The following is a 27,943-nucleotide window of genomic DNA, read 5'->3' on the forward strand; positions in this document are numbered from 1 at the left end:
CAGAAAACACTTAAAAATGTATTATTTCTAAAACGCAATGCACCCAAAACACTTAAAAATGTCTTATTTCTAAAACGCAATGGCCAGAAAACACAAAAAAAATTGTTCTCTCTAAAACGCAATGAACTAAATACACATAAAAATGTGTTTACCTAAAACGCAATGAGTAAAAACTGTGACAACCCTCACAAAACCAGGTATCCGTACGACTTAATTAACTATTAATTGTTGCCTAATTACTGTGCTTAACTGAGATTTCTGATAAACTGCTACTTGATTGTTGATACTTGTACATATCTGCATCATACTTTGATTTTTCCGTCACTACATTATTTACTCACTGAACTCTAGTGACAAACATGATGCACAAAAGCACAGTAGCACTTGAACGGATAACCTATTTGACATGCTGATATAGCCAACAGCAGGCAGACACTGCCTCTAAAGGCCTGAATGAGCCAGAAATATTTTACTACACCCATAGTGTGTGTAGGGATACAAGGGTTGTATAACTGCGTTTCTAGGAATAAGATACAGAGATTGGATGTGCCTAAAACGTACTCTAAGCACGAAACACAGCACTTTTATCAACATACTAGCTTCTAGCTAATTAATAAAGTGCCAAAATATGAGGAAATATTCCTGACACTTTGCAGAATAAATTGTGTCGCTAAAAATATTATTTACGACGCTTAAAGGATTACTTAAGCACTTTAACGGATTACTATCCAACCGAACAACCGGACTATACCCGGAACATAAAAATATTGCCAGAAATATTATTAGTCTTTTTCTGAGCCAGTTAGGGTCCCTGATTACCCTAACACCCGCTTTATAACGCATCAAACAACTAACGGGGTTAATCTCTAAACTTAACCTACTTAACATAACTGAACTCTAACCGTGTGATTGGAAACGAACCGGATGTCCTTTCCCCCTAAGGATTCGGCCAAACCAAGGGACAAGAGGGTACAAGCTTTTGAATATTTTATTTGTTGATTGTGGATATCTAGAGAACATAAGAAACCGTTGGACGATGGCTCATGTTTTGTCTATAAAATCCACACTAAACCCACAAGACTTGACACCACAAATCACCAACACTTTCTACTCTCTCCTCTCCTCCCTATTCTCGGCCGAGAGCACCCACAATCCATCCATCATTCTCGAGTCTTGTCTAGCCATTCCAAGCTTATACAAGGTGTTCGGGTCACGTATAAGGAAGCTTGAAGCAAGCGGAAGTTGAAGGACCTCGTTCATTTGCTTTTATCCACGCCATTTCCGACTAGATTCTTCCCTAGCCCCGAGCTAGAGGTATAATGTTTAAAACTCGCTCTTGATCGTATCTAAAGTGGTTAAAATGATTTTTAACGGTTAAAAGTTGGAATCATGCGTTTTGAATCTTTAAAGACTACTAAAACTCGAATATTGTTGGTTAAAAGCTTATAACGCGTGTAAAAGTCGTAGTATTCAAATATGTTGATTGTTGAGGCCCGATCTACGATGTGGTGGCTCTTATCATCGTTTAACCCGACTTTGTCAAGATCACGAATCTTGACATACGCTTGTTTCTATTGGTACAAGGGTTAAAAGGTGAAACTCCACCACACGAGAAACATGAACTTGTGTAAAAGTATTTTGACTTGTAAAATAGTATTTAAAACGAGCCGATCTACGTATGTACAAGTGGTATATTCATAGAACCAAGTGTCGAGAAAATCATGTTTTATAAAAGTTGGGTAACATGTTAACAAATATGATTTTTACAAACTACAAGTGTATAAACACTTGTGAAACGAAAGATCCGACAAAATAACAATTTTTATAAAAGTTGTCGGGAAGTTGTAAAGGATGATTTGTTCCAAAAACGGGGTTTTTACAAGACTAAACTATTTTATACATAGATCCACTAAATATAAGGTGATCTACATTACGACTTTCGGAAAAATTACAAGTTCATGTAACAACGCGACTTTACATACTAGTCTACTAGTTCGATGTGTTAAAACTGGTTTGAAGTATCGGAAATTGATTGGTTGATTTAAAGAAGTGTTGGAATGATTTTGTAAAAGAAAATGATACGCTTGAAAGCGTGGCCACCTCCAGTTACAGGGGAAACTCTGGCGAAATTTTTCTAAAATCTAACACTTAGAATTATTTGCAAGTGTTAAACTATTTTGAAATGTTTTCAAAATATATTTCGCCATGACTTTATTTATTAAATAATCGGAGGTGGGATTTTTCACAAAACTAAACGTGATAAATATTTATTCGATAAATATATTTTTCACCACACTGTTTATGATTATTTTGTGAAAATATATAAATATTATTTTTTTAGAGTAAAAATAATATTTACAAACTTTGTCGAACCCAAAATAATACCAACGCCTACACGACAAACATATAAGTTACAACGGTAATTATTATTACCACTAAATCGCCAAAACGTAACTTACGCCTTATCCGGAAATATTCATAAATGCGGATATTGTCAACGTATTATTTTGGAAAGTATTATGCGAAGAGAAAATATATTATTTTTGAGAAAAATAGTTATATTTTGGAATGAGAAATAAAATATATTAAGTGAGACTTAATATCATAAACGCACATGTATTAATTCCCCCATCCTTGGGAAGGAGATTTACTACCAAATATATACAAGGAACAGTTGTCTAACTGTTTCCCGAAAATTTAACTATAAAGCTAAAGCACGGCCATCCGTCTAATAGAATTAGCACATGTAGGTCGTTGCACAGCTTTCGGACATTTGGAGTGCTTGATTTAGCTACGCACTGACTGTGAGTTCATGTCCCCCTTTTCTCTTAACTGTTTTCAGTTTTCTAAACTGCGGGGGTGAAATACATGTTACAATGATTATGAATATGTTTATACATGGTATGATTAGCGTAAGGAGGTTTGTTACTTAGATCATGTGAGTGGGTAGGCGGAAACTTGAGGCCATTAATCCTCATAGTAGGACCGAGGGACAGGAGCGGTAGATCTATCTGGGTGTAGCGAGCCCAGCCCCAGGTCCAGCTGAACGGACCTCGGGGTGACTTAGTGCCCGACGCATAAATCCGCTAGGTTTGAGTCATCCCTACTTGCACTTCACACATATCAATGGCCTTGCAAACCATTGGTGATCTCTTTTTCCTTATTTGCTACATACCAGGTTTTTGATAAATATAAAGGTTTATTTACTCACTATCGCATGAACTCGCTCAACATTATTGTTGATTTTTCAACTTACATGTATTTCAGGAAACTAACGATCTGGCGCGGTATGGCTTGTTTTCCGCTGCATTAGGCCCGAGGTCATCCAGGGTTCGAGACTTGTGACTCTTTCCTGGACAAGTCACAGTCCCTGAACCATGTTTACTTTAAGTTTGCATTTGTAATGTTTAGACAAGTTTATGGTTGTTGGATGTTAACCCGTTAAGACAATGTTTAATATTTTTATTATCAATGGATGATCTTGCATATTTTAATTCATATAGCTTTGTTATGATTAAGCTATGGTATTAAGAAGTCACACCAAATTAACCACGCTTCCGCAAAGCCAGGGTGTGACAAAAACACTTCAAAAATGTGTTATTTCTAAAACGCAATGACCAGAAACTGTTGTTCACAGAACCAGAAACTGTCTAAAACGCAATGACCATAAACTGTTGTTCACAGAACCAGAAACTGTCTAAAACGCAATGACCAGAAACTCTTGTTCATAGAACCAAAAGCTGTTGTTCACAGAACCAGAATCTAACTAAAACGCAGTGACCAGAACCTGTTGTTTACAGCTCAACCCCAGCCAGGGGCTCTGCCCCTTGGACCCCGCCAGGGGCGCTGCCCCCGGACCCTCGCCAAGATCGTAAAACGCAATGACTAAATAAAAAACCTAGATCGTAAAAATGAAATTAAAGAATTTCTTACATGGATCGAAGTGATTTCTTCAACAATTGACGAAGTTTGAATGATGGAAACACTTATCAACGCTCGAATCGAACGAATCGAGTGATTATCTTCAAAATCACCGGAAAAAACGAGATGTTTTATGAAATTAAACTGGGTTTTCTTAAAAAAAAAAAGCTGAAGAACACGTTGATCGGGTGTTTAAATCATTGATTTGTGATGAAAATCGCACTATAATGTTGTGATTATTGAGATAGAAAGTGAGGAAATGGTTGAAGATGGTGGGTTTTGAAAATGGTGGGTTTTGAAGTTACTGGGTTTTGAAAAGGAAGAAGAAAGGGTTGGATTGACTAAAATACCCTTTTTCTTTATTTTAAATGTTGTCACATGTTCTAATCCTATTGCTTCCTACACTTCCTAGCCAAAATAAACTTACTATTTGATCTTTTCCCTATATATATATATATATATATATATATATATATATATATACACATTAAAAAAAAAAAAAAAAAAAAAAAAAAACACATCACGGATGAAGCCGTTACGCGTCCATGTGTAATAAAAGCTCAAATTTGACTGCTGAGGTTCATGTGTTCCCATATTTACACCATCTTTTATTTTCAATGGCGGTGGTTGCTCAAATTCTTCCGTTTACAGTAATAAATAAAGATTAGAGGTGTGACCGTGAGTGACCCTGCGGTGACCACCCATGCACTCCCCATCTAAAAAGTCTAATTTACCCTTTTCATTATATATGATAACCTTTTATTTTTTTATTTTTTATTATGTACACTTTATAAAAGTCTGATTAAACCTTGATAACGTTAAACACGATTTTAGTGTTTAAACTGATGAAAAGTTGGACTTTTATCTTTTAAAATAACAGAAAAAAGTTAATATATATACCACAAGATTATTTTTTCTTATTGAAAAGATGCAAATCACAAAGTTAGAATTTGCTTGCAATTCAATTGAATAATAAGACATTTAAGATTTGATAAAAAATAAACAATATTTTAAAAACTTTTAAGTTTTGCCATTTTAACATACAAAATGGCTTTTTTTTTCTTTGTAAAATAACAAATCTAATGGTTTTCGATGCATCGTCTACTAAGTTTTCTTTTAGATGATATTCTTACGATATTCAATCTGCGGCTAATCATTAAGCAAAAATTTTGTTTTATAGAGATTCTAGTAGTTGAATCTTGAAAGCATGGCGTAAAAAACATCCGTTATAAAAGGCCAGATTTCTCGTAAAACCTTTTATATTAGAGATTCTAGTAGTTGAATCTTGAAAACATGGCGTAAAAAACATCCGTTATAAAAGGCCAGATTTCTCGTAAAACCTTTTATATAAATAGTCAAATTTACACTTTATAAAAGTCTGACTAAACCTTGGTAACGTTAAACATGATCTTAGTGTTTAAACTGATAAAGTAGGACTTTTTATCTTTTAAGATAACAGAAAAAGTTATTATATACAAGATTACTTTTTCTAATTGGAAACATGCAAAACACAAAGTTAGAATTTGCTTTCAATTTAATTGAATAAGACATTTATGATTTGTGAAAAATAAACAATATTTTAAAAACTTTTTAGGTTTAGCAATTTTAACATATAAAATAGTTTTTTTCTTTGTAAAATAATAAATCTAATAGATTTCGATGCATTGTCTACTAAGTTTCCCTTTGAATGATTTTCTTACGACATTCGATCTACGGCTAAATCATTAACAAAAAATCATCTGTTTTATAGAGTTTCTAGTAGTTGAATCTTGAAAGCATGACGCAAAAAACATCAGTTATAAAAGGCCAGATGTCTTGTAAAATCGTCTAGGACAAAATTTACTCACATTAGTTGCTAGTTAGTTCCCAAATCGATTATGTTTTAAAATATTCCACATGATGTGAGAAAATAGTATAATACCAATAAAAATGGTTTAAATATATATAAATCCATTGTGATTCTTGAAATTATATGATAAAAAAATGAAATTAATAGTCTAAGTACAAAAGGTATACACTTTTTATTTATACGTATGTAAATAAATTGTAGAGTAAATTGTCAAAATCGTTCTTGAGGTTTGGGTATGTTTGTCATTTTCATTCAAAACAACTTTGTTGTACAATATAGTTTCTTCACTTTTGAGATTTTTTTGTCATTTTCATCCAAACATCTAATTTACTTTATTTTATCTAACAAACATTTGGATGAAAATGACAAAAATCTCAAATCTCAAGGACGATTTTGGCAAAAAAAAAAAGTTAGACGTTTGGATAACAATGACAAAAATCCAAAAAGTGAAAGACTATATGGTACAAAAAAAAAAAAATTGTTTTGGATGAAAATGACAAAGATACTCAAACCTCAGGGACGATTTTGTCAATTACTCCATCTTCTAGTGTTTCTTCAGAATTAATACTTTAATAATTAAGAAATATGCTAATACGTTATAGTATGAATAACTAATTCGATGTCATTGTCATTGCAATTCGACTAAATAGAGAAGTGACACGAACCAAACTTCAGGAATTTTTTTCAATTAGTTTATAGTAAATGATTGAGAATGTAATAATCTTTTTATCCTTCAAGATTAAGATTGTATTTTCGACAACTTGAAAATGAGATGCTCAGTCATTATCCATCAAAACAAGATAAACCATCTTAATATATATATTTTGATGACACGTTAAAGACCTTTTTTTTTTATAAATAGACACGTTAAAGACTTAAAAGTAATACATTTATTGTTTTTTTTTTTCATATATCGGCTTTAACATTTAGTTATGTGATAGATACAATTGTTGAAATAACTGTTTAGTTACATGTGATTTGTCTATTTATGTGTTTATTATTTTTTATTTTTAGGTGGCCTATTGATAACATATGTTTGCTCATATTACCTAATGTTATTAATTATAACTTGATTTTCTTTATGTTATCACATATGATTCTTAATAAGGGTACACGGGGTGCCTTCGGCAACCCCCTTCGGTGACCCAAAATGCCGAGCGGTAAGACACCGCCATTCATGCGGGTAGCCCAAATCGGTGAGGTGGTTGGGGGATTAGACACCGAACAAGAAGATAATTGATGGTGGGCCCCATGGCTTGTAACAACCAATCATCTTTTTGTTTTGTTTTTTTTTTTAATAAAAAAACAACTTCCCTAAGAGAGGTGCACCCCGTACGTTTTTGGACAAGAGGGGAGTTATAGAGGGGAAATGACATGGCAACGTATGATTGGGTTAAAAAAAAAAATTTCACTCACCTAATTAGAGGTGCACCCCCTTCACCCTAAAGAAATTAGAAAAGTTGACTGATTAGTTTATTTTTTATCACATATGATTCTTAATAAATTCTTAATAAAGAAATTAGAAAAGTTAATTGATTAGTTTATTTTTAAAGAAGATAGGTTTTGAAACCTTATGAAACTATACCCTATGTATTTACCCAAAAAAAAAACTATACCTTATGTGTCCGGCTAACCATAACTATTGGTAGCCTATGGAATTTGGAGATAACAATAATAATACCAAGATCAGTGGTTTGAAACCTTATATTTAGTGGGTTAAGTTATTCTATAAATACTCTTAATTGTAAGAAGTGTAAGAATAGAATGATAAATGTTCAATAATCTAAAACCTAAACCTCCACCCGTAAAATAAATAAATAAATAATATATGTCACCAAAAAACCTAACCCCCTCCCCTCCTCCACCCCTACCCCCCCCCCCCCCAAAAAAAAAAAAAAAAAAAAAAAAACCTATGGTAGTATATAAAATTTGCACCCTTATATTTAGTGGGGTTTTAGGTTTTTGGTTTTTGGGTGGTGGTGGTGGGTGTTTAGGGGTTTTTTTTGTAGTGAGTTTATTTAGGAACTTTTATACTCTTATTATAATTAGGAGCCTTTGTATTTGATCATAATCCTATATTTAGTATACATTAAATAATTAGTCTTCAAATAAAATGTAGTTATCACTTAAAAAACACATGTTTCTTATAAAATTCTAGGCGTAGCTTGTATATATGCCATAACTCATGGTAGTATATAAAATTTGAAAATAACGATTATCAAACAATGATCATTCGTTTGAAACCTCATATTAAAGTATACATATATTAGATAATTAGTCATCAAGTAGAAAGTAGTTATCGCCCATGCAAGAAGGTAGAATTTAGATACATGTTTGCTTGTGTACTTGTCTTGAAAAAACAAATAGAAGTTTATTATATATTTTATGTATAAGTATTAAATATAAATGAATCTTAATATACAAAATGATCTTAACATGAGAAGTGAAGGACTGGATTTTTCCCTCTACTTAAGCATGATGTTTAGTTACAAAATGTGAAAAAAATAATAAAAAATCATGTATTTAGTCTAGTAGGGTAATTATGTGTAATTACTCTAGTAGAATGTTATTTACACGGAAAAAAATTAGATTCTAAAACTAAAATACGTACTTAATAAGTTTAAATATAAAATCGAGTTAAATGTCATTTTAGTCCCCGTTGTTTGGGTCATTTTGCCAGTTTAGTCCAAAGGTTTCATTTTTCACTTGTAGGTCCAAAAATGTTTCAGCGTTGCCATTTTAGTCCAATAGCTGGTTAATTTCATCCATTTTTTTATTAACGAGAAGGGTAATTCGGTCATATAAAATGACTGAATTGTTCTTCTCGTTAACAGAAATAATGGATGAAGTTAACACAGTAGACTAAAATGACAACGGTGAAACATTTTCGGACACACAGACAAAAAATGAAACATTTAGACTAAACTGCCAAAATGGACCAAACCACAGAGACTAAAATGGCATTTAACTTCCGATTTCTCGATAACTATTTTACTTCATTTAATCAGTCTTATCTAGAGAATCTAGTGAATTATTGTAGCATTTTTACTAATTTCACCTAATATTTCTAAAAATAAAATACAAAACAAAAATAAGGGAATTTTTCAAATACAAACTCACATTTCGATAACTATTTCATTTAATTTCTCATTCTCATCCAGAGAATCTGACTATAAAATACAAAACAAAAATAATATTTCATTTCATTTCTCATTCTCATCCAGAGAATCTGACTAATTATTGTTGCGCTTTTACTAATTTTACCAAATATATTTCCAATAAAAAAACAAAAGACCAAGGGTATTTTCGTCAATAAAAGCAAACACTTAAAAGCACTAAAAATAGCCGGTAAATCAGATCAACTTATGTTTCAAAGCGGCAACATCTTTATTACACATTCTCCCCACCCACTTCCCACACTCGCGCGTGCACACCAAAATCTCCATATCATCCAACGGTCCACATAAGGATGGCAATGGGCGGATGAGTCGGGTATGGTTAATTCCATATTTTACAAGGTTGTAAAATCATGTCCTATATACGGCTCATTATCGGTCAGATATTTGACGGATCATGTCCTATATACGGCTCATTACCGGTCGGGTAGTTGACGGATATTTACCCGTTAGGTATTGGACATACTCAGAAATATTGGGTTTCGGGTATATCCGTTGAGATTTTTATGTGTGTATATATTTTTTACTTTCCTTTCTGATTTTATATTTTTAATATATACATATATAGGATTAGGGGTGTGCATGGGTCGGTTTGGGTCGGTTTTGACCAAAAACCATAACCATAACCGTGATGTCGGTTATTGGATAACCATAACCATAACCGATCAGTTATGGTTATTCAGTTTTGATGGCTATAGCGGGTCGGTTATGAGTGGTTAACCGTGTATTTAGCTTAGCTAAAAATAGCTTAATTTTTTTAACATGGAATAAATTGTTATTGCATATTTGTGTATATTAATATATTACATAGTATTAACAAATACATATAATCTATAATATTAATACCAATTATTATCGAATATCCAAATAAAGGATATGATACATTCCATAAATTCAAATAAACATTCAACCAAAACCACAAAATGATATGAAAAACTCATAAGTACTAAAAATCTTCAGTAAAAAACATAAAATATTAGAAATATGAAAAGTCCTAAATCCTACAAAAATTTATTAAATGTCGGTTCGGTTCGGTTATGGTGGGTATGGAAAAAATGATAACCATAACCGACCCGCTACTTTCGGTTTTCAAAAAAACCATTAACCGACCCACCGGTTTTTTATTTGGTTTGGTTTTTTGGCTCGGTTTTGTCGGTTAATTTGGTTATGGTTCGGTTAATTCGGTTTTTTGCACACCCCTACATAGGATTAGGTTTAAGAGTGAACACTAGTGTAGCTTGCGAACTGATAATATTTAATATATTTTAAAGTGTATATATGTTATAATATTAACCTGAAAAAATAATTTTGTATTTCATAGCATATAGATATGAATAATGTTATTAAAATACATTTTTCAAATTAAAACTTTATTTTTCAAATAATAAAACTACAAGAATAGATCATTACTAAATATGAATTTCTAAAAGTTTTCGGATATATATTTCGGGTAACTTGTATATACTTTCTGGTAATCGGGTCCGGTATCATCAAATCTTATACCCGTAAAATATTTTTTCCATACATATACCCGACTCAATACTCGTCAGGTATGTGATATACCCATCTTAAATGCTTCGGCTTAAAAAACGGTAAAATATGTTTTTGGAGTCCACAAAGAGCATGACCCCCACACTCCGCCAACGCGCGTGGGTAAACATCTAGGAACTAAAAACCATAAAATTTATGAGATCATCGGTTAAAGCATCGGATGGCATAACCGTAAATAAGTTGTAAAAAAATATTAAATATTTAAGAAAATAAATTTCTTTTTTTTGCATGAATAACAAACAGCTCGAAAACAGAGAACAAAACAAGAGGAGACGCTTGGCGTGGTGGCGCAACCATCTTTCACCAATTGTTAAACTTCCTCTGTTGTTGTTTCTAGAGAGAGAAACCTATAGATACACCGATAGATATAGAGAGAGAAAGTTGTTTCAAGTGATTTAACTTGCTTTTTGGCAAGGTATCCTATTCCATACATGTTCTAAATTTCATACGAAGATGAAGTGTTTTAGAATTTAGTGTTTGAAAGAGTTTGATCATAACTTTAGTTTCTAGAGAGAGAAAGTAGTGGTAACAATAATAATGGGTTCATGGAGGAATTCAAGAACATCTTCAACAAAGCTTTTGTGGTGTATTTTACCGTTTATGGTGGTGGCAGTGTTTATTGGTGTAAAAAAGTCAAACTGGGTTGATGGGTCAAAGTATTCTGTGGTGAAAGATGACGTGGCGGTGGTGGCTGTAGCTCCGGCGGTGGTGGATGGTGGTGGTGAGGTGGCGGAGCCACCGGTGGAAGGTTTTCAGAGTTATAATTCTTCTTATCCACCATTGGGTATGGAAGATGAAATGGATGTTGAATTGCCTGTAAGTCATTTTCTCCTTTTTTTTTTTTTTTTTTTTTGAGAATTTATGAACAAGTTTTTTTGAGAATTTATGACGAAGGTTAGATAAAAATGAGTGGTTTGTTTCTCCTTTTTTTTGAGAATTTATGAACAAGTTTTTTTGAGAATTTATGAAAAAGATTGGATAACAATGAGTGGTTTGTTTCTCCTTTTTTTTTTTTTTTTTTTTTTTGAGAATTTATGAACAAGTTTTTTGAGAATTTATGAAGAAGATTGGATAATAATGAGTGGTTTGTTTCTCCATTTTTTTTTAAATTGATGAACAAGTTTTTTTTGAGAATTTATGAAGAAGATTGGATAACAATGAGTGGTTTGTGGTTAATTTTTCAATTAATGTTTTTAGTTATATGTTAACATAGTTAGAATTAGTTATAATTAATATTGGTTAATAAGGTGTAATCTAGTCTACCAGACTCAAGCTCGAGCTCGATTAAGCTAGGTAAATTGATCTCAATCAAATAGTTTCATCTTGGCTAGAGTCATTTTTTAGTCTTTATATGTCAAGCTCGAGCTCAGTTTGTAAATAATAATTTTATAAATCAATCCGTATTTTTTATTATTTATTTCGGAGGTTCATATATGTAAGTTACTTGTTGATCCGTAGATAAATTCTTTACCCAAAACAAGATTTATCAAGGAACTTTACCTTATGCGAAAGTAATAACATAATGGATAGCTACATTATACTAACTAGGTTATAGACATGTGTATTACACGATATTGTATAATAGAAATTACATAATTTAAATATGTAAATTGCTTTATATTTGTATGATTAGTATATCAATTAGACTCGCTAACCTAATCAAGCTAAGTATAATCTCTCTTTTTTTTGTTAATTTAATAAGTAATATATTGAATTAGATTCCTAGATAAGTGGATATTATATATTATTAAATTAAAGATAATGATATATTATCTCTAGTATCTTTGATATATATAAGAAGAATTATTTTGTTGAACTTTATTATTATCTTTGGAATTTGATGTAGCAATCGGAGAAAAGGATGTTTTAGGACCAGCCACAAAAAATATTCTTTCTACGCCATAGTTTGTTTGTTTTAACCTTTTTCTGTTTACTGGAATCTCTTGCTTCTATTTGTCTAATTAAGTTTTACAAGTAATGCTATAAAGTTTTATCGCATATTATAAATAATATATAATTATTTTTATTTAAATATGATTATAATCCGTTCATAGCATATTGGTATGGTCTGGAAAGGATGTGACGGGGGGCAAATCTTACCTCTGTCCTAGTAGATAATTAATTAATACCAAAGATATGAAACTGAAAGATAATTCCATCTTTATTATTTATAGTCAAGTGTGTTTTAAAATTATGTGGTCTTAAAATATAGTTTGACTATTGATTATTCAAGTATTGAAATAGATTGATTGTACCTTAGCATATAGTTATCTTATGATGTTTTGACAGGTTGTTGCTAAGGAAGACGATTTGAATGCGACACTAAGTGGACCCGACATTTTTGTTTCTGTTAATCAAACTAATGTACTTCCTGTTGACGGAGACATTAACAGGAAGTACACGAGTTTGGATAAGCTCGAAGCCCGTCTTGGATGGGTTCGAGCTGCAATCAAAGAAGCGGAATCAAGTAATAGAACTCATGATCCGGATTATGTCCCGGAAGGTCCAATGTATTGGAACGCTGCCTCGTTTCATAGGTATAAAACTCTTGAAGGATCGTTATGCATAATGAGTTGTATTATGTTGATGTTTTGTAACTAGAAAGTTGACTCTTGTTTTGACTTTTAAAGGAGTTATTTAGAGATGGAGAAGCTATTCAAGGTGTTTGTATATGAAGAAGGAGAACCCCCAATATTCCATAGTGGTCCTTGTAAAAACATATATTCAATGGAAGGTAATTTTATATACCACATGGAAACTACCAAGTTTCGAACAAGAAACCCCGAAAAAGCGCACACGTTTTTCTTACCGATGAGTGCAACGATGATGGTACGTTTTATCTTCGAGCGTGATCCTCATGTCGACCATTGGCGTCCCATGAAGCAAACGGTTAAAGATTATGTTGATCTTGTGGGCTCCAAGTATCCGTTTTGGAACCGAAGCCTAGGAGCCGATCATTTCACCGTTGCTTGCCACGATTGGGTGAGTAAATTCGTGTAGCATACCTTGGTTTCTTGTTTTTTGTTATTTCCCTTTCGTGATTTTAAAAGATAATGTATGGTGTGATGTAGGGTCCCGAGTTATCAAAGGCCGTCCCATACCTCTTCAAGAACTCCATCCGAGCTTTATGCAATGCAAATACCTCAGAAGGGTTTAATCCCTCGAAAGATGTGTCAATCCCTGAAATCCTACTTCCCGACGGAACAACACGTGGGATACTAGGTGGCCCATCACCGAGGAATCGGCCCTTTTTGGCGTTTTTTGCTGGCGGGGTCCATGGTCCTATCAGACCAATACTTTTGGAGCACTGGCAGGACAAGGACCCCGACGTGCAAGTTCACAAGTACCTACCAAAGGGCGTTTCGTACATGGGTATGTTGAGACAAAGCAAGTATTGCATTTCCCCTAGCGGGTATGAAGTGGCGAGCCCACGAATGGTTGAAGCACTCTACACCGGTTGTGTGCCAGTCCTCATCAAGGACCATTACGTGGCCCCTTTTAGCGACGTCCTAAACTGGAAATCCTTTGCGGTTATACTTGCGGTCGAGGATATCCCAAACCTTAAAAACATCTTAACCAGAATATCTACAAGCCAATATCTAAGAATGCAAAGACGCGGCAAACAAGTTCGACGTCATTTCGAGGTTAACTATCCGCCAAAGAGGTACGACGTTTTTCATATGATATTGCATTCGGTTTGGCTTCGGCGGTTAAACATTCGAATCCTAGGTGTTGCTGATTCTTGACAGGCTGGACATAAATCATATTGTGAAGGGTAGACTTTTGTTTGTTTTTTTTTTTTTTTCTTATGGGCTAAAATAGTGCATTGTAGAAAAATAGAGGAGTTTGTTTGTAACTTTTAATTAGGCTGAAAGTTGGTGAATGGTTTAATCTTTTGAAGTGGGGAAAAAGTGCAATTACAACCACTAGGAAAATATCTAATTTAGCCACTTTTTTTTTTTTTTTTGAACTGAGACTTTCTTGTGTTTTGGCAACCGTACTTCTTAAAATTGAAGAGCCCCGTTAACCCACTCAGGCAAGACTATGTTGTCTTAACGGACCCACGCTAGCTTTAGAGTTTGGCTGGGGCGTTTCCTGGGAAACCATATCGCTAGCTGTCACTTGACAGTCGTGTCACCACAAGAGCAGAACTCTCTTGCAAAACACACGGTGGGACGAAAACCCAAGTGGGCTCGGGATTCGAACTGACAACCTCTCACAAGGCGTAGCTCAAATCTTTCATTGCCTTAATCCATAAAAAGTAATATAAGTAGGTATCGAACTTATATCTGAATTTTCTGAAGAGTTTATATACTTTTTATGTAGTGTAATTAATGTATTTTTATTTAATAGTAATTTACTATATTTTACTTAAATATACTTGGGTTGTATATATATATTTTTTTTATTATGATGATATGCCAAAATAGAATAAAGACGTCAAGTGAAATAACTTTAGCTCAAGTGGTATGAGGACTTGAGTTATTCTTTGAAGATTCAAGTTCAATTCCCATTTGGTGCAAAAAAGGAGTGAGGCACTAGTGGGCATCAATAGGAGATCCAGGTAAACCTGGGTTTGATCCTTGAGCCGAACGGGTTTTACTGGTAATTTACCGTCGTGCCTACGGGCGGGTGGTTACCGGGTTTTCCCCGGAATTGATGGTGAACCACTCGGGTTACTCTCGGAGTACTCCGTTTGTCCAATGGGTGCCTCGAGAGTGCTCGGGATTGATTTGTTGACCGTTAAAAAAAAAAGAATAAAGACGTCAATTTGATCGGATATTATTTCATTTCGTGACTATAAAGAAAATAAAACATTTTATACTATAGATACTGTAATATGAATTGTAAAAAATATATCATGTTATATTTTTACACACCCACATTGGTACATATATGGGGTTGATGTGACGTTTCAACTTTGTTCGATATTGTAGATCATGGATATTCACATTGTTCCACTAGAAAGTGGTTGATCCATTTTTCTATTTCCATTAAAATTCTATTAATAATGTTTCTATTTCCATTATAATTCTATTAATGTTTCTATTTCCTTTATAATTCTATTAATGTTTCTATTTCCATTATAATTCTATTAATAATAATAATGTTTCTATTTCCATTATAATTTTATTAATGTTTCTATTTCCATTATAATTCTATTAATGTTTCTATTTCCATTATAATTGTATTAATGTTATATATGCAGTGATTAAATTTTTACAGAAATGGAGAGTTTGTGTTTGTTGCAATTATCAACCCTATTCACACTTGAACGATCTTTATTTTTTATAAACTTAAAAGCAAATTATGCTAACGAAGAAAAAATGTCGCTAGAATTGTCAAGCCGAGCCCGTGAAACCGACTTGCCAGGTCGACCAAGTAGCTTGACCAGTTTGGTTGTTTTTTCGTAAATCATAGCTAATGGTTCAGCTCAAAATTTCCGTCAAACACGCTCAAGCAAGAGTATAAACACCCTCACCGGTCACCACCACACATTCCCATTAAATAAAACCACAAACCTTCCTGTCCCCATTTATATAAATAAAACCTCAAGCCTCTTTGCAAGTTGGTCATTGACACTAATGTGGTTCTAGGTGGTGGTCCAATTAGTTATCCGCGTGTAAGACTATTAGGCGTGGCTTGCCTTTCCATGCCCATCGAAAAGTCATGTCATCGCTAAATTAGATTCCACTATGTTTTCACTTTCTTCTACTTCGGATGGGCATGGTTCCACCACTTCTATTGCAACTTCTGCTGTCACGTTAATTTTTAAATAGTTTTATATTTTAACAATTAAAATATTATTGAAAACTATACTAATAATTAAAGTTACATTAAAAATTAAAATTACACTAATAATCAAAATTACATTAAAATTTAAACTATTACTTCCAGCGGTAATCGACATTTGACCAACCTGAACGTAACTTGTCTTCGTAGAGGTATTAAAGCACGGATGATCTCATTTCTTATAATACCATCTATATCGGGACCATAAGAACGTCGTGCCTAGCCATCGTCTATATCAGGTAAATCCTAATACGGTATCTCGTCTTTGTATGGAACAGAGACTTCACCTTCTACAACCGTAACGTTATAGGGTTCGACAACTAGAGGTGTTCAACAACCGGACGGGTTTCAGGTTCCACGTTATTGGGTCCAAACACCAGAGGGGGTTTCGCAATGGAAAAGGTGTTATTCAGGTTGTTTGGTCGGCTCCATTTGTTTCAAATGTCGGAAGTAAGTTTTAAATATAGGAGTTTAAATTAGTCAAGAGGTTTTGAGTAGATAGTTTTGAAATACAAGAGTTGAACTTAGAGCTTTTTTCCGGTTAACCTTGAATGGCTAGTTTTCGGAAAACCAACCAACATTTTTTTGTTTGAAAAAAAGGAAGCCACGCCGGTAGAAGCTTTGACGCCACCACCTGCAGACCGTTCTCACACCATCATCGGCATGGTGTGCACGCCGTGGAAGCCACACAGCTCCATTTCCACGCGACTTCCCCTCCCCCATAGTCTTAGTAGTGCCTAAAACCACCTCCGGTCACCAACTCACCACAACCAAACGCCGAGCCTTGAACCCAACCCCAATCGACAGTGAACCTATTTTCACCCCTTTTAAACGCTCATCCGTCATCACAACTCTCATGTGCAAGGACTGAATTGCGCAATACAGTGTTCAATCCGTAGCCACACGGCTGCTTTAAACAAAATCCAAACATTAAAACCTACCCAAAACTAGTTTCAAAATTACATCAACCAATACACGAGCACATAAAAATAAAACACTTTTCTTTGTCCAAACACTAAAAGCTGTTTATTTGGTTTTATAAAACTTCATAAAGCGACAAAAGTCTATTTAAATCTTTCCATTGCAGGAAAACTATATAACACACAATAATAAAGATAATAGAAATATAAAAACTTTAATCAAACAACTTGGTAGCTGTCTGTAACCAATTGTGTTCTCTGAGAGAACTTTGGAGCAGACCCATTTCTCAGTGGGATGATATTCACAACCTGCAATCAAATGTTGATCACATCATTTGTAATCTAACTAATTTAAAAAAAATAATAAAATTAAATAAAAGAGTAAACTGCCATTTTGGTCCCTGAGGTTTGGTCACTTTTGCCATTTTAGTCCAAAACTCAAACCTTTTGCATCTGGGTCTCTGTGGTTTCAGTTTTATTGCCATTTTGGTCCAAAAATGAAATCAGGTCATATCTGTCTTATAAAATCCTGCAATTTTGTCATTTTCCTCAGGGGCAAATCAGGTCATATTTGTCTTGTAAAATATGGTATTTATTTGTAAAAAATAAATGATCATTTTGCCCCTGCGGAAAAGGACAAAATAACAGGATTTTATAAGACAAATATGACCTGATTTCATTTTTGGACCAAAATGGCAACAAAACTGAAACCACAGGGACCAGATGCAAAAAGTTTGAGTTTTGGACTAAAGTGGCAAAAGTGACCAAACCACAGGGACCAAAATGGCAGTTTACTCTAAATAAAATAAAAGAATAGAAGAAATTACCTTCATGTTGCTGAAAGTACTGGTTGCAGAGAAACGCACGGAAATCGGGAAGAAAGCTGACGTGTCAGCTGGAGGAACAACAAACTCCATCGACCCGCTGCGTATCATGTCACAAGTCACAACATTACATCTCGGATGAGGGATCAGTCAAAACAGGCAGGTTGATGGTTGTGGTAAAGAGTCAAAACTCAAAAGTCAAAACAGGTTGGGTTGGTTTCACTCGAAACTAGAGGTGTACAAACCGTTTTTTATGGGAAAACAAACCGTTTTTTTTTCAAACCGGCTCGGTTTTAAAACCGGTTTCTAATGATCAAATCCCAAACCCATTAGATCGATTCAGGCCGGTTTATAAACCAGTTTGTCTCGATTCGGGCCGGTTTATAAACCTTTTTTTTTTAGAATCGGTCCGGTTTATAAACCGGTATTAAAGATCCAGAATACGAACCGCTATCCAAACTGTCGGGCTGAGTCGGGTTAAAACCAGTTTTTTTTTTTTTTCAAAACGAATCTTTTCCCCCCTTTTTTTTTCAAACCAGTTTTTTTGCCCACCACTACTCAAAACACTTATTGTGCAAAAACTTCCACAAAATAATACGTGTTATAATTTTTTTAGAGAAAATTTCTGTTTTCGTCCCTGAGGTTTGTCCATTTTAACTACTAAAAATCTAATTTATAACAAAACAATCCCTAAGGTTTGCACTTCTTAACGCTTTTCATCCCTAAGGTTTGCATTTCTTAACGCTTTTCATCCCTAAGAATTAATTGAAAAGCAACCCTTAGGGAAGAAAAGCGTTAAGAAATGCAAAGTTCAGGGCTGGATTTGTTATAAATTAGATTTTTGGACTAAACTAGTTAAAATTGACAAACCTGAGGGACGAAAACAGAAATTTACTCTTTTTTTTTATAATTTACTTGTTTGGCCCGTTAGACGTTAAAACATAACCCTAATTGACCCATTCGTAAGCAATGAACTGAAACTGCCGCATCTATTAAAAAAAAGAAAAAAACTTTATGAAGTGTTATTTTTCTCCACTAACCTGCGGTTGGAATCATCAATGAGAAGGATAGACCACTCCAGTACCGAATTTCTGGAATCATATCTGCAATCGAGAGAAAAAATATGAACTTTTTGAGCATCCAAAAGTGTATCGAACGGTCTAGATCAAAACAACAAAACATATATCGTAAAAAGAAAAAAAGTTCACCTCCATTCGCCGTCGATCTGCCTTACATTTGGTGCCTCTCTGAGAGCAGGAAGAGGGACAGAAATAACAACGTTTTGTAAATCAAACATTGATGAAGCTTCGTACTCGATGCTAACATAGGTTTCGTTTCCAGAAACAGAGGGCCAGCAGTTAACTGAAATAAAATAAAAATTAATCTAATACTAATAAAAGAATCCCTTTAATACCACATGGCATTCTCTCATAAATAAGGATTTTATCAAAATGCCATGTGGCAATTTTTTATACTACATCACCCATAATAAATAATAATAATAACTAAATTAATTTAAAGACCATTCTCCACTTTAATAAATAAATTTTTTATGCACCATCTCACTCAAAAGAAATTGATATATCATAATGCTTTACTAAATTATATTATATGATATATAGATAAAAATATAAGAATTAGTTTATCTCTTGCATATACCATTTTGCATATTAAAGATCAAGATTATATTCACCTCTATGACATACGATATAGGGTCATTATATTTTTTTAATATGTCTGTATTTAATATGAAAATCCTTTAAAATCAAAAGCCTTTTAATCGTAGGTTTATTATTATCTATAACAAAACTATTATTACTAATATCCCAGATTTAATTATTCATGTATTATTATATTTACTTTATTTGATAATATAACACCTCATTAAGATTAACTACATATATAGATTAACCACATATATTTCTAAAACAAATGATTTAAAATATTAATTATTGATAAAGATGATAAAATAACAAATATACTAATAAAAAAGTCTCCTTAATGTCACATGTCACTCTAATTCAACTTTTAATAAACATCAAATCATATTTAACTTTTAAAGATTTCACCAAAATGCCATGTGACAATTTATCATTTTACCTCAATCATAATAAAATATAAGTAAATTAATATAAAGACTATTAAATGATTAAATTATATATATATATATATATATATATTAAAATAATCATATATTTTTGATTATATCTCTTCAATATTCTTATTTCTTAATAATTAATATTAATTATCTACTTACATATACTTTAATATAATATCTCTACCTTAATAAATAAAAACATACTTATCTCAAAAAAAGATGGGATAACAAAAAATATTATACATCCATCACTATTTAATGTAACCAAAAGTTTAAAACCCCATCATGTTTATAATTTGTTATTATCGTTTTCACAAATGTCAAACATATATATATAAACGGTCTATATATATATATATATGTATGTATATATATGTTCAATATATATAATCTTATATCATGAACTAATTCCATTCCGTCTTCTACTTTGATAACACTATTTAAAATAAGAATAAATTAATACACTAATTCTTTTGTATTCAAAAATAAAATTCTTTCTTCGTAAACGCATCATTTAAAATGAGTAATGTTATATATATATTTTTTTTTAATTTTTTATGTACAATTCATATTAGGGTTATATATGTATTCATATCAGAATTTATATTTATTATGTGATGCAAGAAATAATATGAAATATAAAAAATAATTCAAAATTTATAATCGTTAGGTCCTTCAAATGCAACCAACCTCAACAATAACATATTTATTTAAAAAAACTCATTCAATTCAAGTTTATATAAATTGAAAACACATTTTTTTCGAAATAACTCGATCAACTCCATAATTATCTTAAAGACTTTCATTTTCTATCCTCAAACCCATGTAACACATGGGTCTATAACCTAGTATTCTAATATACAGAAAATTTATGCTTGATAAATGGCTTCAAACGATGCTTACTTGTAAGAGGGACATCTGACTCATCTTTACTTTGCAACCGCCACTTCAAGAGACCAAGACCATCACCAGATTGGCCAGCGGGAAACGGACGGTTGGGATCTTTCGATCCCAGAATATTTTCATTGGAGAACAACTCTTTGTTGATGTTAGGATGTGTCTTGAATTTGATTTCTGGATTATCCCCACTCTCAATCTGTACATCAAAATGATACCAAGGATGTCATCAATCACTCAATTTGTATTTTGTAAAATAATTCCCAAAGGTCCTGCGTATTCAGGACCGACACGTTGTTGTATACCCGCAGTATATATGTCGTTGAACCCAAACAGAAATTTTGGTTGTTCGAGCTTTAGCAATGTTAACCTTCATTATTTAGAGAAATAACAGGATCCAACATCCAATAAACATCATTGATTCAAATTTTACAAAGATAATAACTACGAAATATATAGAAGCATAAAAAAATATAAAATGTTGAAAAACGTAGTAAAATAAACCATCAACTGGCATATCATAGTTGGGTGGATTGGACTTTTCCAATGAACCCCTAACCCAACCAACCACAAATGTTTTTTTTTTTTTAAATGGAACACTAAACTGTTTGGTTTTATAATTACACCGGTTTTAGGAGTGTGCACGGTTTGGTTCGGTTTTCGAAAACCGTTCAGTTTTGGTTTTTTGGTTTTTACAACGGTTAGGTATTCAGTTTTTTGGGTTTTTGGAACAAAATTACGTAAGATTATAAAATAAAAAGTATAATCCAAGATTTAAGAATCTTTCTCAAATGTTTACATTTAACTTATTGTATTTAACCTTTTTAACTAATATTATTCACATAAACCTAACTTTCTAATCTTATTTTAAGTTTCAATAAAGTTTTTATTAAGACATTTTCTTTAATAATAAGTTGAAAATCATTTAATTTTTATGTTATATTTTGTTATTTCTTGTAGGCAATGGATAAAACATTTCAAATATAAATAAACATGTGAATGTTCTTATTATAAATACTTCAAGAATAAAATTAATAATTCCTAAATCAATATATAACAAAATTTAAAAAAAAAAGATTTTTTAGGTTATTCGGTTCGGTTCAGTTTTTTTTCGGTTTTTATAAAATGCAAAACCATAACGAACGGTAAACTTCGGTTCGGTTTTTTCGGTTTTCTGCTCACCCCTAGCCGGTTTTAAATGGTCAGGGGTGATTGATCTTGCATTGCAACTCTAGTTAAGAATCCAAAGAGAACTCAAATGCTTATTTGTAAGTTGTAACCAGCTTTGAAAGATGAATGCTAGATCGAAACACACACCATAAATACAAATGAATAAAACGGGTAAGATGCAAACCTGAACTTGAATATACCCATCATCCTGGTTAAGTACTTGGAGCGACAAAGTTCCCTGAACGTCAAAGTTGCTAACGCCACCGTCTCTCTTAAGTGTCACGTTAAGCTTTTCTTCGGTCGTTAAAGTGATCGGATCCGTAGGCGGTGGTGCAGCCGCTCTGCTTGAATTAGCACTCGGTCTAACATCTTCCACGATTAATTCACCTTCGGCTTTCAGTGATTCCAGAAACTGGTTTGCCTTTTGTGATTTACCAAGCTTCATACCCATTCCTTTACCCGGTGCACTTACAGCTGCACTTGGACGACCTGATAGAATTCACATGCTAAAGTTACTGTTTGATTATATATGTTCGGTTTCGGATTTCCATATAATAAAGAGAGTAAAATGCCATTTTCGTCTCTGAGGTTTGGCCAGTTTTGCGACTTTCGCCCAAAGGTTAGTTTTTCCGCATCTAGATCCAAAAGGTTTAAAATCTTGCCATTTTCATCCGGTTCGTTAACTTCATCCATTTTTCTCCGTTAAGTTAGGAGTATTTCCGTCTTTTTTACTAACTTAAGGGCAATTCGGTCCTTTTCACTTTACGTAAAAAGACCGACTGAGAAAGACTGAATTGTCCTTTAAGTTATCAAAAAGATGGAAGTACCATGACTTAACGGAGAAAATTAGATGGAGTTAACGAGCCGGATGAAAATGGCAAGATTTCGAACCTTTTTAATCCACGTGCGGAAAAGCAAACCTTTAGACAAAAGTCGCAAAACTGGTCAAACTTCACGGATGAAAATGGCATTGTACTCTAATAAAAATGAAGATCATCTAAGGATTATAAAGAACAATAGCCTATATGGGACTAGGGGTGTTTTTTTCCATGGCATCATGGAAACAAAATGAAAAATTACAACTTTACTAATGCAATCTTTATTAACATTAATCAATTTAATTAACTTTCAATATTTTTAACTGAACTTTTTTTTATTTTCCATAATCAATTAGAAAATACACCTATTTATTATAATCTTTACTAAAATTTTAATGAGCTTGATTAAGCTTAATTTGCATTACTTGTACATAAAAATATTAATAACTTATATTAAATAACGTATAAGACTATAAGGTAGAACTAAAACTACATACTGTTTCTATTTATATTCATACTATAATTTATTCTGTTCCTACAGTGTAACCAAACATTTCAATGAAATGCAACGATCGATTCCATATAAAAATAAGCACCAACCTTTAGGCTTGCTTGAAAACGAGTCAACTTCAGAGCTTAATCCAAATCCAGAACCACTTCCAAAGTTATTACCACTGGATATACCAGTATCGTTACCGAACCCACTATCCATTCTTCCAATTGAACCCATCGAACCCATTGATTGTAAAGATGAAAACCCACCTTTGTCCATTTTACCCCTCTCAATCTGAGCACAAAATCACTCAAAAGATTTATTCATGCAGAAATAAATACCCAAAAATACGGCACTTAAAGAATACGTAGGTTTCACTTAAGGGTGTGATTTTCTGACACGACCCGAAAACACGCCACGAACTTAACACGAAATTTGCGGGTTTAGGTTTAGTCTAAATGGATTTGGGTCAGTTTCAGGTTGAACTCGTGAACCCGTTTAGCTAAACGAGTCGGGTTCGTGTCAACCCGATTGGGTTGGCGGGTTGACCCATTTAACCCATTTATATCATATTTTATTTTTTTAAATTTGTTTTATGTCATAACTTAAATTGGGTGGGTGTTTTATGCCATAATTATAACTTAAAAAGAGATATTGACATTAAGTTTTATAATTAAAATGTAATTGTATTACATACATTTGTTTTTTTTCGTAGTAAAATTTAAATTTTAATATATTAATTGCGAGAAAAAATTAATAAAATAAAATGTTCGGGTTGAACGCATCGTGTTTGAGTTCATACGTATGACACGATTTTCGGAATCAGGTCGGGGTCGGGTCGTCTAAAAGTTTTGGATGCGGGTCAGGTTGAACCTGCCAACCCACGAACACGACCCGTTTAGCACCCCCAGTTTCACTTAAACCAAATCAACTTGCCTTGCTTTTGTCGATCTCGTTAGCTTTACGTTTCATAACATCCTTGGTTTCGTTAATCTTGCTCTGCAATACCAACTTGTGCAATCTCTCTTCGTGACTTTCCATCTCACAGTATTGCTTAACCTGAGCAACGGTTACGTTCTCTTTGTGCCCCAGAGAAATAACTTCATCAAAAGCAAAAATCAGCTCAAACGCATTCTTGCAAATGCCTTCTTCGTCAAGAGACGGAGAATATTCAGGAACCTATGCATAGTTAAGGACTCAAACCATAAAAACAGTTTCACCGTTTAGAAAGAAACCATATTATACCTAGGGCTGCAAACGAACTGAACGAACACGAACATTAACAAGACCTTGTTCGTGTTCGTTTGTTAAGGAAATATATGTGTTCACGAACTGTTCATGAACACTTACCGAACAAGATTTTATGTCCGTGTTTGTTTATTAAGAAAAAGAACGTGTTCGTGTTCATTTGTTAATTTTAGACAACGAACGCAAATGGCCGTTTGTGAAATGAACACAAATGGAAGCAAACAACACAAACAAGCGTTCATGAACAAAATATATAATAAACAGATACTTATTAAATATTTTATTCGTAGGAATTTTGAAGTATTTAAATAAAATATATAAACTAAAAACACTAAGGAACTATTGAACACAAACGGACATAAACGAACACGTTACCGAACGTTCACGAACATAAATGAACGAACGCCATGTCAGTTCATGTTCGTTCATTTAACTAAATGGAGGAAATTTCTTGTTCGTGTATGTTCGTTCGTTTAACAAACTAACGAACACAAACGAACTTCCCACCAAACGGTTCACGGATTGTTTGCTGAACGTTCGGTTCGTTTGCAGCCCTAATTATACTAGTAGAATACTTTATTAATAAAACAATATCAAATGTTTACTCAACAGATGATGCATCAATTTTTTATGCATAAAAAGGATACAACTTTGGAAAGAAGTCTTAGTGTATCAAGATCCTCAAGAATATTGCTTTGCTTGTTGGTCACAAGTAGCAGATACAAGACATCGATTGGCTGGTACACATAACGCACATTCTCGGTCTCAACATAAGTGTGTTGTTTCCCACTTCCAACCAACTTCGGAAACGCTGCAAGAAGCCCCTCGATTCTAATTCGAGACATGTCAACAAACTGCCTTGAAACAAGGACTGTAAAGAATTATATGATTATTAGTTAACATCTACTTGAGAATATCATCAAAAAATCAACTATTAGGTACGACTTTCAAGGTTAGAAAGCACTCTTTTGTAAGAGTTTTATCATTTATGTCCTATGAAAAACAAGCCTACTCATATGATGACTTATAAAGGGTGTATCATACTTTTGGTCATTTTGATGCATAGCCTTTCACAAGGTATGTTTGTGTTTAGACGTATTTATTTACATACTTTACACACTGATGCTTCTCATCTTTGGTTCACCTAGTCACGTCTAAAGCTAAAGTCTACGATAAGCTGCAACTTGTGTCAAATAACTACGGACATCACATACTAGCTACAATGACCAGTGTTACAAAAATCGGGATGAATGGTCTGACCTAAAATTGGTAATCGGTCAAAGGCAGTCTAAATTGGTCGACTTTCGGTCAAATATGGTCAAAATCTTTAAAACATCTGAAAAACTGTACTTATTAATCCAATCCGATTAATAGAATTGAAAAAATTACATTCAAAAAATATTAAAAAAAGAACTTTGTGTGTGTGTGTGTATAAACTTTAAAAAATTTCATATAAAATTCCAATCAGATTATTCCCGATTAATCGGCTAATCGCTAGTCAGTACTCAGTACCCCACCGCCCGACTAGCGCCTAGCGATGTTTAGTTCTTTACAACCATGACAATGACTGAATGACAATTACCGAATCACGCAAATTACAAACAAAAAAAAAAAAAAAAGAGCTGCATTCCTGATTTGAGCCACAAGCGTGGAAATGCATAACACTAAAATCGGTTCTCTAAGAAGTTTTTCAAACCACTTGAGAAAATTATGCAAGCATAAGAACTTGTGTTTGTGTAATGTCTATTGATCTTAGTTTCGCGTTCTTTAACTCTTTTCGACAATGTTTTAAAAACCGGTTCAAACCGGCCGGTTGAACCATCCGGTAAAACCGGTGAAACCGCCCGGTACACTCGGTTGAACCGCCCGATACACCCGGTTAAACCGTTTTTTATCCAAATCCGGTACGGTATAAAAACCGGATTTTAAAACATTGCTTTTCGATTTTAACATTCTAACACAGATCTGAAAATATCATCACAAACTCTACACATTAACCTATCACCATTCATTTACATCCCTACATTAGACTGCCCGTAGTGGGGCGTTTTTTTTAAAAAAAATTGCATTATAACGCCCAAAAACGCCCAAACCCCCATTACATGGGGCGTTTTGGGGCGTTTTTTTTGAAAAAAAATCCTCCCGGCGTGATTATTAAAACGCCATTTTGCTTGGTTGGAGGTTTGACTTATGTTTGACCCACCAATAAGAAATAACTTTGTTTTTTTTTTTTTTTTTTTAAGGATTGAATGGGGCATTATGGGGGCGTTATACCCACTACACCACTTTTGCTATAATGCCCCCTTGCTGACTAGGACGCCACATGGCGCAAAACGCCCCATGGTGGGGGCATTATAGTGTTTAACCATTACGCATGGTCTTACACATCCAGATGCAAAAAAACCTACAAATCACAATCTCACCCAATTTTATCCAAAAATCTAAACTCAAACACAACAATAATCAAAACAACAACTCACCTTTGCCAGATTTACTGATAATAGAAGCCGCTAGAACAACCTAAAACACAAAAAAACCAAATCAACAGCCAAATCTAACCACCAAAACCCTAGAAAAAACCAAATCGCAAATCTAAGCATCAAAATATCAAATACGATGCACAAACTGTTACGTAATAATGAATCTGACGTTACAGATATGAAATTAAACAAGCTAGTGAGGTTAATTTACCATTTTGAAGAGTATTGAATCAAGTGTAGGTGTTTTGAGTATGCCTGCAGAGTGAAAGTGTAGATCAAGGAGTGAGTTAACGGTTATCGGAGGAAGAAAAGTGGCCGGAGAATAGATCGGCCGGAGAGAAAACTTACCGGTGACTGTCGGTTGATCCGGTAGGGATCAAGGATGAGATCTGGTGAATTGGATCGTTATTTGGTGTGAAAGAGAAGAAGAGGGGTGTTTTAATATAACTCTGATTTAAGAAAAATAAAATATATTTTTCTTTGATGCTAAGTCACAAACCCACCCGCTAACCCTACCATGTTACTAAAAATACCGGTATTGAAAATCTCGAAAAAGTGGGCACCGATACTAATAATACTAGGTATAGTATGGACCGATATTTAAAGGCAAAAACAGGATCGATACCGAAAGCATTAAATGTCGGTACTGGATAAGTACCAAAAATCGAGTCAGTTCGGGAAATTCGGTATCGGTTCGATACTAGC

At 33.4% G+C, this 27,943-nt stretch overlaps 2 protein-coding genes across 2 annotated transcripts; one reads left to right on the forward strand and one right to left on the reverse strand.

Annotated features, from left to right (window-relative positions):
- The first annotated feature begins 10,718 nt into the window (after positions 1–10,718).
- LOC110891320 (probable glycosyltransferase At5g03795) lies at positions 10,719–14,390 on the forward strand. The gene is made up of 4 exons (XM_022139009.2): positions 10,719–11,313; positions 12,787–13,034; positions 13,128–13,479; positions 13,569–14,390. The coding sequence occupies exons 1-4, from the start codon at positions 11,035–11,037 to the stop codon at positions 14,241–14,243; spliced, it is 1,554 nt and encodes a 517-aa protein (XP_021994701.1). The 5' UTR covers positions 10,719–11,034; the 3' UTR covers positions 14,244–14,390.
- A 2,882-nt stretch (positions 14,391–17,272) lies between these two features.
- Positions 17,273–27,724, reverse strand: LOC110891321 (coatomer subunit delta-2). The gene is made up of 12 exons (XM_022139010.2): positions 27,587–27,724; positions 27,450–27,493; positions 27,239–27,278; positions 25,406–25,629; positions 24,447–24,689; positions 23,618–23,804; positions 22,384–22,688; positions 21,036–21,228; positions 19,243–19,396; positions 19,075–19,137; positions 18,038–18,134; positions 17,273–17,519 (listed from the first exon to the last, which is right to left on the reverse strand). Exons 2-12 carry the CDS (start codon positions 27,450–27,452, stop codon positions 17,430–17,432), a joined length of 1,599 nt encoding a protein of 532 aa, XP_021994702.1. The 5' UTR covers positions 27,453–27,493; positions 27,587–27,724; the 3' UTR covers positions 17,273–17,429.
- Positions 27,725–27,943: the final 219 nt, after the last annotated feature.

The sequence above is a fragment of the Helianthus annuus genome, chromosome 11 (genome assembly GCF_002127325.2).
Source record: "Helianthus annuus cultivar XRQ/B chromosome 11, HanXRQr2.0-SUNRISE, whole genome shotgun sequence".
NCBI classification, from domain to species: Eukaryota; Viridiplantae; Streptophyta; class Magnoliopsida; order Asterales; family Asteraceae; genus Helianthus; species Helianthus annuus.